Source organism: Salarias fasciatus, chromosome 12 (genome assembly GCF_902148845.1).
Source record: "Salarias fasciatus chromosome 12, fSalaFa1.1, whole genome shotgun sequence".
NCBI classification, from domain to species: domain Eukaryota; kingdom Metazoa; phylum Chordata; class Actinopteri; order Blenniiformes; family Blenniidae; genus Salarias; species Salarias fasciatus.
The window spans coordinates 7,846,925-7,861,315 of record NC_043756.1 but is presented as its reverse complement, the minus strand read 5'-3'; the positions used below and the strand labels follow the sequence as shown (position 1 = coordinate 7,861,315).

The 14,391-nt window shown below is 41.4% G+C and overlaps 2 protein-coding genes across 2 annotated transcripts; one reads left to right on the top strand and one right to left on the bottom strand.

The window, feature by feature from the left end:
* The first annotated feature begins 184 nt into the window (after window positions 1-184).
* On the top strand, window positions 185-8,063 carry tmc2b (transmembrane channel-like 2b). The gene is made up of 20 exons (XM_030104147.1): window positions 185-230; window positions 362-403; window positions 622-1,018; window positions 2,056-2,202; window positions 3,184-3,274; window positions 3,372-3,453; window positions 3,538-3,644; window positions 3,724-3,822; window positions 4,063-4,205; window positions 4,284-4,431; window positions 4,565-4,759; window positions 4,868-5,047; window positions 5,277-5,435; window positions 5,570-5,698; window positions 6,144-6,211; window positions 6,369-6,608; window positions 6,899-7,024; window positions 7,437-7,515; window positions 7,624-7,753; window positions 7,846-8,063. The coding sequence occupies exons 1-20, from the start codon at window positions 185-187 to the stop codon at window positions 8,061-8,063; spliced, it is 2,826 nt and encodes a 941-aa protein (XP_029960007.1).
* Window positions 8,064-8,826: 763 nt separating this feature from the next.
* LOC115397939 (retinal dehydrogenase 1) lies at window positions 8,827-13,878 on the bottom strand. Its single transcript, XM_030104484.1, has 13 exons — window positions 13,740-13,878; window positions 13,167-13,271; window positions 12,877-13,017; window positions 12,643-12,772; window positions 12,450-12,511; window positions 12,055-12,183; window positions 11,815-11,928; window positions 11,624-11,726; window positions 9,791-9,975; window positions 9,555-9,719; window positions 9,297-9,454; window positions 9,080-9,154; window positions 8,827-8,946 (listed from the first exon to the last, which is right to left on the bottom strand). Exons 1-13 carry the CDS (start codon window positions 13,788-13,790, stop codon window positions 8,874-8,876), a joined length of 1,491 nt encoding a protein of 496 aa, XP_029960344.1. The 5' UTR covers window positions 13,791-13,878; the 3' UTR covers window positions 8,827-8,873.
* Between the last annotated feature and the right edge of the window lie 513 nt (window positions 13,879-14,391).

Genomic DNA, 14,391 nt, shown 5'->3' with positions numbered 1-14,391 from the left:
GTGTGTGTGTGTGTGTGTGTGTGTGTGTGAGAGTGAGGGTTATGTATCCTGGCTTTTTGACGCTGCAGCTTCACCGTGTAACAGCTGCCAGCACGGAGCAACACAATGATGGAGACGAGACAGAAAGTAAACTGAACTACCTGCAGAAAGGGAGTGTACAGTCATCTCACAGGAGCTGGGAAGAATGCCTCCAAAGAGGAAAAAAGATGTTGCCGTAAAGATTGAAGATGGTGAGAAACCTTTTTTATGCAAATATACTACTTACCTGACATTTTAAGATTTTTTTTTTTTAAGGTGTTTGGCAGTGATGGAAATGTTCAGTGTTCTAAATGTGAATGTATATGTTTCTACATTGTTTTAGTTGGGATGGAAGTTGATGCTCAGGTAGACAGTGGAAGTGAAGGTAAGTCGTCTCAAACAACTTCACAAATGCAACATTAGAAGTTTGAAACGTCTGTCTGCATGTTTAAACCCATTTTCTGACAGATTCCTTCTTTTATTCCATGACAGTTTGACTGAATAAATGTCCTTTGGCTGTTTGTGTCACTCCATGACAATAACTTTGTTATCCCTGTGAAGGTTTCAGCTATTTTTCTAAACATCTATATCTGTTTGTCTCAGATGAGGCCAGAAGACGAATGAAAAACAGAAAAGCCAAACCACAGCGCAAAGCCAAAAGGGTCAGTGATGACGAAGAAGATGAAGAAGACGAGGACGAGGCACCGAGGAGAAAAGGACGAAAGAAGAAAGCCAAACCACAAGACAGCGATGAAGACGATGAGGAAGATAAGCGTAGTGTGAAAAGCAAAGGGTCCAAAGCTTCCAGGAGGAAAGCTGCCAAGGAGGAGAGTAGCGAGGAGAGTGATGAAGACCAAGGGAAGAAGAGAAAAGGAGGAAAAAATGTTTCCAAAAAGGAAAAAGAGGAACACAGCAAGGAAAAAGGCAACGGGAAAGGGAAAGGTGGTCAGAATAAAGCAGGGGAGAAGGACAAGAAAAAGAAGAATGGGAAGTTCAGCAGGTGCAGTATTCTCTGAGAGCCGTCTCTCGTCTACCTGCTCGCTCTGGGGATTCTGCTCATGAGGCATATATTCAGGAGGTGAAAGAGGAGACAGGCGGATATACCATAATGGCCTTATCACAGCAGAGAATACACACCACCTTGAATATATGACATTCTTATGTGTGTGTGTGAGACCAGGGTATGTCGGCCTGTCAGATACTCTGTAAACAACACTGCACAGTTTTTGGCTGTTCTGATCAGTTGCGTAATCTGTATTTGTTGATCCATTATTAATGCTGCAAATTTCTCTTGGATGTCTTCCTACTCTGGGACAGCTGGCCGCACTTTAACTTTTGGCCAGTCGGTTTTGGTGATCTTATGACACGACGGACAACTTTTAACTCTGGGACAAAAATTAAGCCCTCAGAACAAACTTCCAAAGATAAAATCTCTCCTTTCTGAGATGGAACTACAATATCCACATGTGCTTACAGGCCTTTGATATGACTCTAGCACTTTTAAATTCAGGCGAACTGAAAAGATTTGCTAAAAATGGTCTTAAGCATTCCAAAGTTAAAAGTTAAAAGCTGTCTGGCATTCCACACAGGTTTCAGTCTTTAAATGCTGCTCTGTCCCAAAGTGTGCGTTTGCATCATTGCACTAACATGTGTACAGGCGCATCTTCAATAATGGTAAAACTATTGAAGAATTGCTTTTTTTTCAGTGCTTAAATCAGTAAGACAGTCTGATTTTAAGAATCATTTAAACATTTGAGACTGATTTTTATCTTATTTATTTATCAACTAAAGTTAAGGTCAAAACAGAAAAAACTGACACATCTGAAATAATAGAAGTGTCAGTGTGAATTAAAGCATCACTAAATTTACCTTTTCCCTTTCACACCATGATAATATTTCGAACTTCTGCTAAATATCTGTCTAAAATGTAAAACTGATTAAACAAAGCTGTTCAGTTTTTATTTTTGTGATGAACCTTAATCTATCAGTGAGACGTTGTCAAAGTCTATACTAGTGATTGTCATTTCCTTTTAGCAGCTCCTCTTCTTCGTCTGACTCTGACGAAGATTCCCTGTCGGAGGGAGAGATCGCTGCTTTGAAAGAGCAGGTAGAGGAGAAGAAGAAACTGATGGCTACGCTGAGGAACAAACCCTGGCGAATGAAGAGGAGACTTGTGCTTCTCAAGTAAAAAAAAAAACATCAATGGCCACTTTTAATCACACCCTTTGCCTTTTTTATCCTTGTGATTTCTGTAACGTTTTGAAGATGCTGCTATTCTGTGTTCTTCATGTAGCTTTAGTTTGACTTTTTTTGTGCATTTCTTTCATTCATCTAATTTTTCTTTCGTCTTCTACCATCACTTATGTTATGTACATGTGATGTTGCCTATTAAAGCTTGTCCAGCTTTGCTTTAGCTGCTTCATGCTGTCATTTTGTATTCAGTCAAACTGACTTTGTAGGAACACAAAGTACTTTTTTAAACAAGAATATTTGTTGAAATCGTCCAAATATCATTATAGTGTTTATGCTGCTGTGATAGAGCTCGAGGTTACATGAAACAAAATTAAATGAATGAATTTTTAGAGCTATATCCAGAAAGGTGATTGACTTGATTCACCAGGTTTGAATTTTGTTATCCCCCTAGCCAGCGATCTAGATTTTTCTTGTGACATACACAATGACAAATGGCCTTAAATCCCTGTAAAACCCACATACAAACACTTGAGTCTGGCTGCAGTTCAGTCCGTTAACCATCTTCCTTAACCCAGCAAACAGTTCTGGCTCCTGTGCTTGGATCCAAGCAGCTAGTTCGTGTGTGTGTGTGTATGTATGTGTGTGTGTGTGTGTTCCTCTACCTACAGCTCAGCATTAATACACTTCAGGAAAGGAAGGGAACACGATCGCTGAGCTGCTCTAAGTTTTTAATGAGCCTGACACTGTTTGATGCATTCTTCTTCTGACCTCTCTCTCGCCAAGTCCTCCTGCCGGTCATTCGAACATCTTTACATATGCAGCGTATCATCAATCAGGAAATCATCCCATACCGGTCGCTTCAACATCCTGTCCACTAATTAATTAATTTGCTGGGTACATTGTGAACGGTGTTGACCTGGACGTTGGACTGGATTTCCTTTCACTGCTTCATTTTTGTGCTTTCTCAAACAGGGAGTCCCAGGAGTTTGTTGAAAAGTTTGAAGGGGCTCTTGGGAAAGGAAAAGGCAAAAAACTGTATGCATTCAAGGTCATGATGACCAAGGTAATTGAATATATCAGTGATGATGCTTAACTCATAGAAACTTCACTGATTTGTGATGTGGAATATACTGTTGAACTAAACTTTTGAAATATTTTAGAAACTGATCAAGTTTAAACGTGACTTTGAGAACTTCAAAACAGCGTGCATACCCTGGGAGAGGAAGATCAAGGAAGTGGAAAGTTGGTACCACCACAAAATCTCCTCAAACAAATTCCGAGCTTTAAATATCTGATATGCACTGCCCCATATTTCTTCATTTCTAGGTCACTTTGGATCGTCTGTGGCGTCCTACTTCATTTTTCTGCGGTGGATGTACGGTCTGAATCTGGTTCTGTTTGGGTTCATGTTTGGCCTGGTGGTGCTTCCAGAGGTATGTCCGTCCTCCAACAGGAAGCAACTGTAGACGAAAACAGGATGATTTTTAAAACGTTTTCCTCTTTTATGTGTAGGCTCTCATGGGTCTTCCTTATGGGTCAATCCCCAGGAAAACTGTTCCCCGACCTGAACAGGACACAGCCATGGACTTCTCAGTGCTATTTGACTTTAATGTGAGGATCTGCACTTCGATGTTTGTTGATGTTTTTTTGATTGCACAATATTTCTAATCTAGCTGCAGTTTGGTTCCATTAAAAATAATAATATGCTATCACGCTATTCTTATCTTGGTACATATTTACAGCTTTTTTTGATAATTTCATAAACTTCCCATTCCATTTCCATTTCGATGTGTCTGTACATTTGCAGCATAAATGTCTCTGAACACATTTCTTTTTGTATCTCCTGAACAGGGATACTGCAAGTACTCCTTTCTGTTCTACGGTTACTACGACAGCGAGCGGCAGATCGGCCTGCTGAAGTTCAGACTCCCTCTGTCATACCTGCTTGTGGGCGTCGGGATTTTTGGATACAGCCTGATGGTTGTCATCCGAACGTAGGAAAGACACACAAACGTGTGTCCATTTTGAAAATTTGATCAGGGCTCTTCACATCTCTCTGCTTGCGCTCTCAGGATGGCTCGTAACTCGAACGAAGGGGGGGACGGGGCGGAGGAGGGGGAGTTCACCTTCAGCTGGAAGATGTTCACCAGCTGGGACTACCTGATAGGAAACCCAGAGACTGCAGACAATAAGTATGCCTCCATTACAACCAGCTTCAAGGTTAGCAGGTGTAAATTAGTGGTTGAAGGGTGAGCCTTGAATGTTGTGTGAAATGTGAAATATATTATTCAACAGGATGCTACTTTCAACAAAAGAAGATATGAAGACATGAATCAGTGTTATTCCTTTACAGGAATCTATTGTGGATGAGCAGGAGAACCAGAAAGATGAGAACATCCATCTTCGACGTTTCCTCAGGGTCCTGGCCAACTTCATGATCCTGTGCTGCCTGGGCGGCAGCGGGTATCTCATCTACTACGTGGTGAAACGCTCTCAGGAGTTTGCTGAGATGGAGAATGATGAGCTCTCATGGTTTGAAAAGAATGAGGCAGGTTCACGCCGTACTCTCTAATGAAAGCGTGATTGTCATAAGAATGATACAGACCAAAAACGAGTTAAATGTGACATTTCTTTTTTGTATTCTGTTACGTATCAGGTGGAGTTTGTGATGTCTTTGCTGGGACTGGTGTGTCCTCCTCTGTTTGAAACCATTGCAGAGTTAGAAGATTATCATCCTCGTATTGCCCTCAAGTGGCAGCTGGGCCGCATCTTCGCCCTCTTCCTTGGAAACCTTTACACCTTCCTTTTCGCTCTGTTTGATGAAGTGACTGCTAAGGTACATTTCTTGGTTGTGGATCATTAAATCTTTATTGACTTTGTATAATTTATTCTTATTGCTAACTGATGAATTTACTCGAAAAATTTGCTTTCTGAGGGAATTTATCATAAAATGTGAATTTATCTGTAAATCAAACTAACATCCACAATTCTGTTGAAGAACTGAGAACTTGTGAATTGTGACTCACAGTTTTGTCTGATCTGATCCAAAATCTTCTGCTCTTTAGCTCGAGAGAGAGAAGTCCATCAAGAATGCCACTGAGTGGGCTTTGAGTCAGTACTATTCCAACTACAGCTCCTTCTACAACACTACAGACGTGCCTCCTCCCAATGTGCACCCAGCTGATGTTGTAAGAGGACCGTGCTGGGAAACTGGAGTGGGAATAGTAAGCAATGACATCTTAAACTGTGGGTACATATATAGTACTGTACCCTACTCTGTTATCAAATGCCTGAATATATTGTTCTGTAATCCTGGTCTTTGATATGTTTTTTTATTGTTTTGTTTTGCTCTCTGCAGGAGTTTGTGAAGTTGATTGTATCTGATGTGCAGGTGTCCTATCTGACCATCCTCATAGGGGACTTTGTGCGAGCTGTGGTCGTCCGCTTCCTCAACTACTGCTGGTGCTGGGACCTGGAGGCTGGATTTGTTAGTATTTGTAGTTGTTTCAGTTGGTCACAGTGACTCCACGTCCAGTGCAGGTGTCTGGCTGAAATAATACACGTCACGACTTTTTATATTGAATATGATTTCATGTAGCTAAAAGCCATTTTCATGTTGAAGCATCGGTTTGACAATTGTTTATGTAGCCACTTTGTCATGCCAGCAGTATGGAGCAGTGTGTGAGTGCAGCACAGTTTGCAATTAATTCATGTCAACCTGATACCACACAATGACATCGAACAAGACAACCGATCCCAAACGGTGGAAGAAACCATACACGGCATTGAGAACTTAATTACAGAGAGAGAGAGGGGGGGGGGGGGGGGGGGGGGGGGGGGGGGCACAGAGAGATGACCAAATGCAGAGTGTATTGACCGGCTGTTGATTAATTCAGGTGAACATGCTAATCATGTTGATATGTTTCTTCTAGCCGTCTTATGGAGAGTTTGACATCAGTGGAAACGTGCTTGGGCTGGTCTTCAATCAAGGAATGATATGGTTAATCACACACGTGCACATACTATTTAGCTTTGAGTTAAACTTCACGGAAAACATTTGTTTGATTTCTTTATATGCAAATGCAACAAATGTGTATAATTAAAAAAGACTGTCAAGCTCTCTTTGTTAAATTAGATCTTTTAATATTTCTCCGCAGGATGGGAGCATTTTACGCTCCAGGGCTCGTGGGTCTGAACGTGCTGCGTCTCCTGACCTCCATGTACTACCAGTGCTGGGCCGTGATGGCCTGCAACGTTCCTCATGAGCGGGTTTTCAAGGCCTCGCGCTCCAACAACTTCTACATGGGCCTGCTGCTGCTTGTGCTCTTCCTGAGCTTGCTTCCCGTCGTCTACACCATCATGACCCTGCCCCCGTCCTTTGACTGCGGACCATTCAGGTCAGTAGAGCATCAAGCTGGACGAGCTGCGAGGTCTGTGATGTTAAATAGTATAATTAGACTTTGACTGTCATGATCGTTTAGTGTTTCAACATAGTGTGGTCGGGCATAATTGACAGTTTATATTCAATTTTTGTATTTAATTACTCTCTTATCAGACTTTAAGGTGTTTTTTTCTTAATGTTTGCTAAATATTTAATGTCTATAGCTTTGTGTGGTATTTACGAAGAATTGTTAAAAATACACAGTTGTGTTGGCAGAGTTATCTCATTTCAGTGTGTTTCTTTCAGTGGTCAGGAGAAAATGTATGACGTGGTTATGGAGACGATTGAACAGGATCTACCAGCTTTCATAGGAAATATTTTCACTTATGCCACCAACCCCGGACTCATCATGCCCGCTGTCCTCCTCATGGTGTGAGTTTGATTTTCATGCCAGGACAAACACTGGATTGTCTCTCCTTAAAAATGGTTTCTGGTTTGATTCTTTCACATTTAGCAAGCGTGGATGCATCCGAGCATTAAAGAACCTGAAAAAGGAGCATAGTTTCTGATCATTGATAACATTTTAAAATTCAAAAATATTAGTTTCCAATGAAGAAAATATCACACATATATTTAATAACTGTGTAACAGTTGCGTTGCTGTCACATTGTGCTTTTTTTGCATGCTGCCACAGAGGGGCACTAATGTCACTCTTTTCTCATCTCTTGCTGGCGACTGTAGCTACACATCAATCAGTAAACTCACAAAGCTGGACCTTAGTTCCTTTTGTTTGGCATTGTTTATTGTACAGCTACCTGCAGTGATGTTTTCTACTGTATAACAGGTTGGCACTGTACTACTTGAACGCAGTATCAAAGGGATACCAGCAGGCAAACACGGATCTTAAAAAGAAGATGCAAATGGTTAGTATATGCCCCACCGGCCCACTATCCCCATCCCACCCCACTGTACCCCCCTTCAAGGTTCAGTCAAGCAAAGTGACCGTCTGGTTTTGTGTCCGGTCACTTCAGGCTCGAGACGAGGAGAAGAACCGCAGGAACAACAAAGACAGCACTAATCAAGTGATGAAAGACTTGGAGGACTTGTTGCCAAACAAGTCTTTGATACCGCCTCCCGCCGAGGAGGAGCCGCCCCCACCTGGTGCGCTCACATTTCCCGTTATTGTTCCGGCGATCGGCCAATTTGCCGTCTAATTGTTCCCCGCCGCCGCATTTCTCCGTTTGTCTCCTCAGATGTCATAGTGGAGAAGTCCAGCAAGTCCACCAAAGCCAAGCCGGGGTCAGCAGGGAGAGGGGTCAATCTGCAGAAGGAGGTGTCACTGGCTGCTCCTAATCCCAGAGGGCCAGTGACCCGTGCGCCGGGGCCGAGAGGGGGGCCTCCGGGGAACACAAGGGGGCCGCCCCCAGGGCCTGGCCGTGGCAGGGGTCGAGGTGCATCTCCAAGAAGATAAAGATGATTGATTGATTCAAGCATCCAGACTTGTCCAATCAAAGAGTTTGCCTCAAACAGCCGGTGTTTTTTAGTACTTTAACATATTTATCATGCAATGCTAATTATAGACTGCTAAATGTGTTGCAGTCTTAACGATACTCAGGCATTTCCATGCAATAGTATTTGCTATTTTGTCACATAAGTTAATTGCAGATTTAAAAAGTATTCAAAATAGCTTTTCAAGAGGGGAACGATTAAGTTATGAACAGCTGCTGCCAGTGAATGTTTGTATTTCAAGGAGTCACGTGCTTAAAAACAGAATTAAGTGTTTTATCTTTCCTGCTGATAAGTAAACTATTAAAATGGACCTGGAATTCAGATACGCAGAAAGGAATTAGCTCGATGAAACTCCTGTGTGTGTAGTATTCTGTTTATTGATATAAGTCAAGAATGAATGATTTCATTTGGAATTCATGTACATAAACTGTCTTTTTATTTTTCTATGACGCCTATTAAAAGGTTTCATTTCCAGCAACGTGTTATTCAAGCTATAAATGGAAAATAAAAGCAGACTTTCTACTCTACAAAACACATAAAATCTCCTGATGTGAATATAATAGTCAAAGACAAATGGAAAGCATCATTATCATTTTAACATCACTGTATAGAGGGTGTTATATTGACATAATACAACTTTAAATGGTGTTTCTTTGAGAGGGAGAGAACATTGGATGATTTTACAGAATTTATGAAAACATCGATGCAACATGATACAACAGGATTGCTCCTAAGTATCTGTGAGCGCTACAACACGACAGAAACAACAATACTATGAGTTTTTCTGTGAGATTTTGATGGTGACTGCCTTGATCTCTGTGTATTCCTGCAGAGCATATTCCCCCCTAAGAAAGAAGAAAAAAAATACAGTTAATTGTTTTGCTGTTTTCTGCCAACACAGGTCAACAACATTAAGAACATTAAGAACTTTAAAGGCATAAAGAGGAGAAGAAAAGGTCGAAATTGTGTGTTGCTCACAGCTCTCTACCATTCCCGGACATCTTGAAGCCACCAAATGGACACTGAGCGCTCATGGCATTGTAGCAGTTCACCCTGTAAAAACAGCAACATTTGATCAAATGAGTTATTAGTTTTTTTTATCAATGACATCTAATAATCGAAGATTTATTAAAACTGAAGAATGCAATCTGTAATAATTCATTGTGCGGAATCTCCAAGAGGATTAATTGCATACCAGACCATGCCAGCCTGCAGAGCGGAGGAGACTGTGAGGGCTTTGTTGATGTCGCTGGTAAACACTCCTGCTGCCAGGCCGTAGTGTGTGGCGTTGGCTCGCTGAATGACTTCGCCGATGCTACGGAAACTCATTATCTGCTGCACTGGACCAAAGATCTGAGAAGAGCACAGGAGGGAAACGTCTATGGCAAGAGTCAATACATCACATGAAGACATCGGACAGATCCAGCGATTCATCTCCAGCAGCTGTGAGTACCTCTTCTTTGGCGATGCGCATGTCGTCAGTGACATTTGAGAAGACAGTCGGCTGGATGAAAAGTCCGTGCTGACCCCATGGTGCCCCTCCACACTCCAGCGTAGCTCCCTCTCTCTTCCCGCTCTCTATCAACTCCATTATCTTGTCAAACTGCTTCTGGTCAATCTGCAGAAAGCGGCATAATCACACAGTCCTCCTTGTCTTTCAGTTTCAGTGAACAAACAAGGAAATCTCACCTGAGGTCCCTGATCCACGCCTGGGAGCAGTGGATTCCCCAGCACTCTGGACTTGGCTTTCTGGACACTGCGGCGAACAAACTCTTCGTAGATTGGTTCCTCCACAAACACTCTGGATCCAGCCAGACAGCACTGGCCCTGGTTGAAGAACAGGCCACTGTGGGCCTGCTCCACCGCATGCTCCACTGCAAAACACACACATGTTACTCCTTTAAACCTATCTCTAATCTTTGATTTGCCAGAGAAATACAGTGAAGTCAAATATTTGCCGACACATCCACTTTTCTCATCAAACTCTTGTAAGGCTTTTGATCTGGCATGACCTCTAAGAAAGAGGAGGATCACAAGTTGGGAGCCACAATGTTGTTTTTGATTTATTAGTTCATTTAATACAATATTTGCGGCATAAATCTATTGTTATTCCATTTCATCCACCATCTTTACTCACATCCATCCTGTTTAGATGAAAGTTGGTGACGAGTGGATACATAGTTTTAACACACATTGTTTCCTTTTTTTAAAACTTTTATTAGTTACTTGAAAGTGTACAAAGTCCGTATGGACAGTACGGTAACACTTTACCTGAAACACCCCTGTATAACACATTATAAGTACATTATAGCACTGTATAGCTATAGTTATAAACACTCATAAATGATCACAATGCTTTATAACATCACGACCTAACCCTAAACCTAACACTAACCCTAACCCTAACCCTATGCTGTATAGTGGGTTATAAAGCATTATGATCATTTATGAGTGTTTATAACTACTTATCATGTGTTATATCGGGTAGCGGAGCCAGAGTGGGGGCAAGGGGGCGGTCGCCCCAGGGCCCACAGGGTCATAGGGCTCTGTTTCATGTGATGTGTTCACATTTACTCGTAAATAAATTCTTATAATAAAATGTGCAGTGTTTGCGAGAAGGTATACACATATGAGTGTGGGCTCCGATTTGCCAATTCTTACATTACGACTGTCCATGAATGCATCAGAGCTGTAAGCCAGCGCTGATTGGCTGTGCGGCATGAACCAGTTTTCTCTTTTGCGCTTGATCTGAACTCTTTGGAGGAAGTTAAACAGTATGCTAAACACTATGCTAGCCGCTAGCGGTACTACCCAAAACCTAACATCGGAGCCACTGGTGAGTCTGAAACCTTCAAAAATATTATCTTCATCAGAATGCTGTGGTCTTAAACACCTGGTTATTTGAATGTGCCTTGTGTTGCTCTCTACTACAACAGAGCGCGGAGTCTATTTTTTTTCTAATACACGTGAATTCCAAAAGATATAGATAGCTGTGTCTATATCTATCTGAATAGATTGTGTAATTTTTGACCAGCTGTGTTCATTTTACATTTAAGTTGTATCAAAGATGGTACAGATTTAGCCCGTGACTTTTTATCTGAATTTTCAGCACCATGGACAGCGAACGCTCTGAGTGACACCTGTCAGGCTGCAATTGTGTGTGTGTGTGCGTGTGTGTGCCTATGTGTATTTGTTCTTCAGAACACGTTTGTGAACTGGTTTGTGACTTTATTCTGCTTTCTGAGGCATATAGGTTTGCTTGACTCAATAAAAGTGAGCATCAGTGTGTTGTTAGATGGTAGCATGAGGTTTGAATGGTAAAATTACTATCGTAAGGGCCCGTCGACAATGCTCCGCCCCCTCTGTACTGAGACCCACGCTCTGCCTCTGGTTATACCGGGTGCTTCAAGTAAAGTGTTACCAAAAGTACATAAGATAATAAAATGCCAGTAATCACACATTTGTTGTAAACAAGGTGAACATGGATAGAAATATCTGTCTTGCGATATTGTTGATACTCACAGTCACAGTCTGCAAAGACGATATTTGGGTTTTTTCCACCAAGTTCCAGAGTAACTCTCTTCAGGTTGCTTTCACCTGCTGCTTTCTGGATGAGTTTCCCCACCTGGTATAAAGTGAAACATTTAACAATAACGTAAAAGCAAAAGACAGTGAAACAAAAGAGATGAGATAGTATATTATAAAGTACTAACAGCTGTAGATCCAGTAAAGGCCACTTTGTCAATGTCCATATGGTGGGAAATGGCACAGGCTGCGGTTTGACCATAACCTGGCACCACGTTCACCACTCCTGGAGGAAAGCCAGCCTGAAGCACAGGCAGATGGAGAGATAACCACAACGCATCATTATTCGACTAACATTTTCTGCAACCACTACAAATTGATCACTTTTCTCCCACGTCCTGTTGGTAAACAAAGAAACTCCATATGACCTCTTTGATGAGTGCAGCCATGTGCAGAGCTGTTATTGGGGTCTGCTCTGCAGGTTTGATGACGACGGTGTTCCCGCAGCACAGAGCCGGAGCGATCTTCCACACAAACATCATCAGTGGGAAGTTCCACTGCAGGACAGAAAGCACAAACTCCAGATGCAAAAACACGGAAATGTTTCCCCAATAAATGGGAAATTGTCTGTGGAGTGGTACATTAATTTTTTCCCACTTTTAGAGATAAAAAAAAAAAAGAATTTTATCAAATAAATAACAAAAAATAAGCAAACCATAAAAATTAATGGGTAAACTTAATCCTGCTCCAGAGGTTATAACATTAGATAAATTATTTAGACAATTCCCCACGTTGTCTTTTTAGTTTCTTTTTTTTTACTCACAGGGATGATCTGGCCACAAACTCCGATGGCTTCATGTCTTGTATAAGTGAAGTACTCTCCATCTAAATGAAAATACAAATAGTTTATCCACTGAAGCCTCTTTACCTTTTCTTCTGCTGATATAATTTATTTTTTTGCTCGATTACTTCCAGTTGAAGCGTAGACACGTTGGTGTGAAGCATTTCCCGCTCACCTACGGGAATAGTTTTTCCATGAATCTTGTCCGCCCAGCCACCGTAGTACCTCAACGTCTTGATTGTGGCCATCAGATCTACAAAATATGCCATGAGAAAGACTTTCCCAGCATCCAGAGCCTCTAGTGTCTAGAAAACAAGAAGACAGTAATTAGTGTAAAAGCATCATCATCTATCATAGACTCATATTGAAATTGTGGATTTCTTTTTTTGCATATTCAGGTGTTTCTCACTGCCAGTAAGAGCTGATCTCTTTCCACTAAGTCAGCAAGTCGGTTTAGGAGGCGACCTCTGTCCGAGGCGTCCATGGAGCGCCATGGTGACCCCATCTGGAAGGCGGCTCTGGCGCACTTTACAGCTTTGTCTATATCTTCCTTTGAGAGGAAAAACAAGAGCAGATAAAAACTCCCAAGACTGTAATATAGATTTCTGACAACACTAAAAGGATCAAATGCTCACTTAAATAGAATTCCAAAGCTCACTTCTATCAGATTTTTAGTGACAGGGTGATATATATACTCACTGAATCAGCCTCCTCCACTTCACACAGCAGCTCCCCTGTGGTGGGATTAAACACAGGAATCTTCCTGCCGCTGCATGACTTGTGCCAATCGTTATCGATGAACAGCTGACCAGAGGAGCATTAAAGATCAATATTACAGAGAAATATTGTCCTGAATTTTATTTTACATCAAGTGGTATCTTCAATGTTGTGTTTAACAAGACAATCTAAAATTGTGTTGCAGATTATTGTCAATACTGCACCTTAAATCAGAAGCATTATGCTTCACTTTTCATGTCATGATAACAAAAATGACCATTGGCAGATGATGCCACATAAAAGACCCACTAACATTGCTATAACGGGTTGATTTGATCACAAACAGACCATATTCTGCCTACTAAGAGTGTATCTGACCATTAGCATGTGATTGAGTGATAACAGGAGTAAAAATCTGTATTTTGTCAGTATCCGATGTTCTCCTGTTAAAAACCAATGAAGTACAATTTTCTCAGAAAGCCAAGTCCATCATACACCAGCAATTAATTTCAATTATAAACATTCACTACTAATTTTGACACCTGATGAACTTACCTTTGTATAAAGAATTGGGGGGTCTTGGACTGGAGTGGGGAAGGGCTTCATCTTCGCTTCATCTCCATGCTGTGATTTGTGATCTCTGTTGGGACCCTGGTGGTCACATTTGTTGTCAGGTTCAGAGTTTGCTTTTTCACATTTTCCGTCTGAAAAAATAATCAAACCAATTCCATGTTAGTCAGTCCAGGACTTTTTGTGCAGAAGCATGTTTATACTTTCTTAAAAGTTGGTTCATGAAACAGAGTGTGGCCTCTTTTCCTTTTTAAGAGTGCATAAGATGCTACTCCAAGTACTGCTCATTGGAATAAACAAACTGTGCCAAATGGGGTACTGGCATAAAGGGTCCTGACTGGCACCCCTAACTTCTGCAGGCTCTGAACAGAATATTGAACGACATATGAGAATAAAGTACAATAACATAATTAAAAAACAAAACAAAACAAAACAAAACAACAACAACAACAACAACAAACAAACAAGTAAAATACTACAAGGCACTAAGCTGGAAAAAGTCAAAGAACTGAATATGCACGAGAAAGAACAATTATTCATATCAGGATGTGTTAACAAAGGTGAAAGATGTAAACATCACCAGGAGCTGACCTGATCCAAAAAAATTAGAAGAAGGCAGAACTGGGGAGCACTAGAC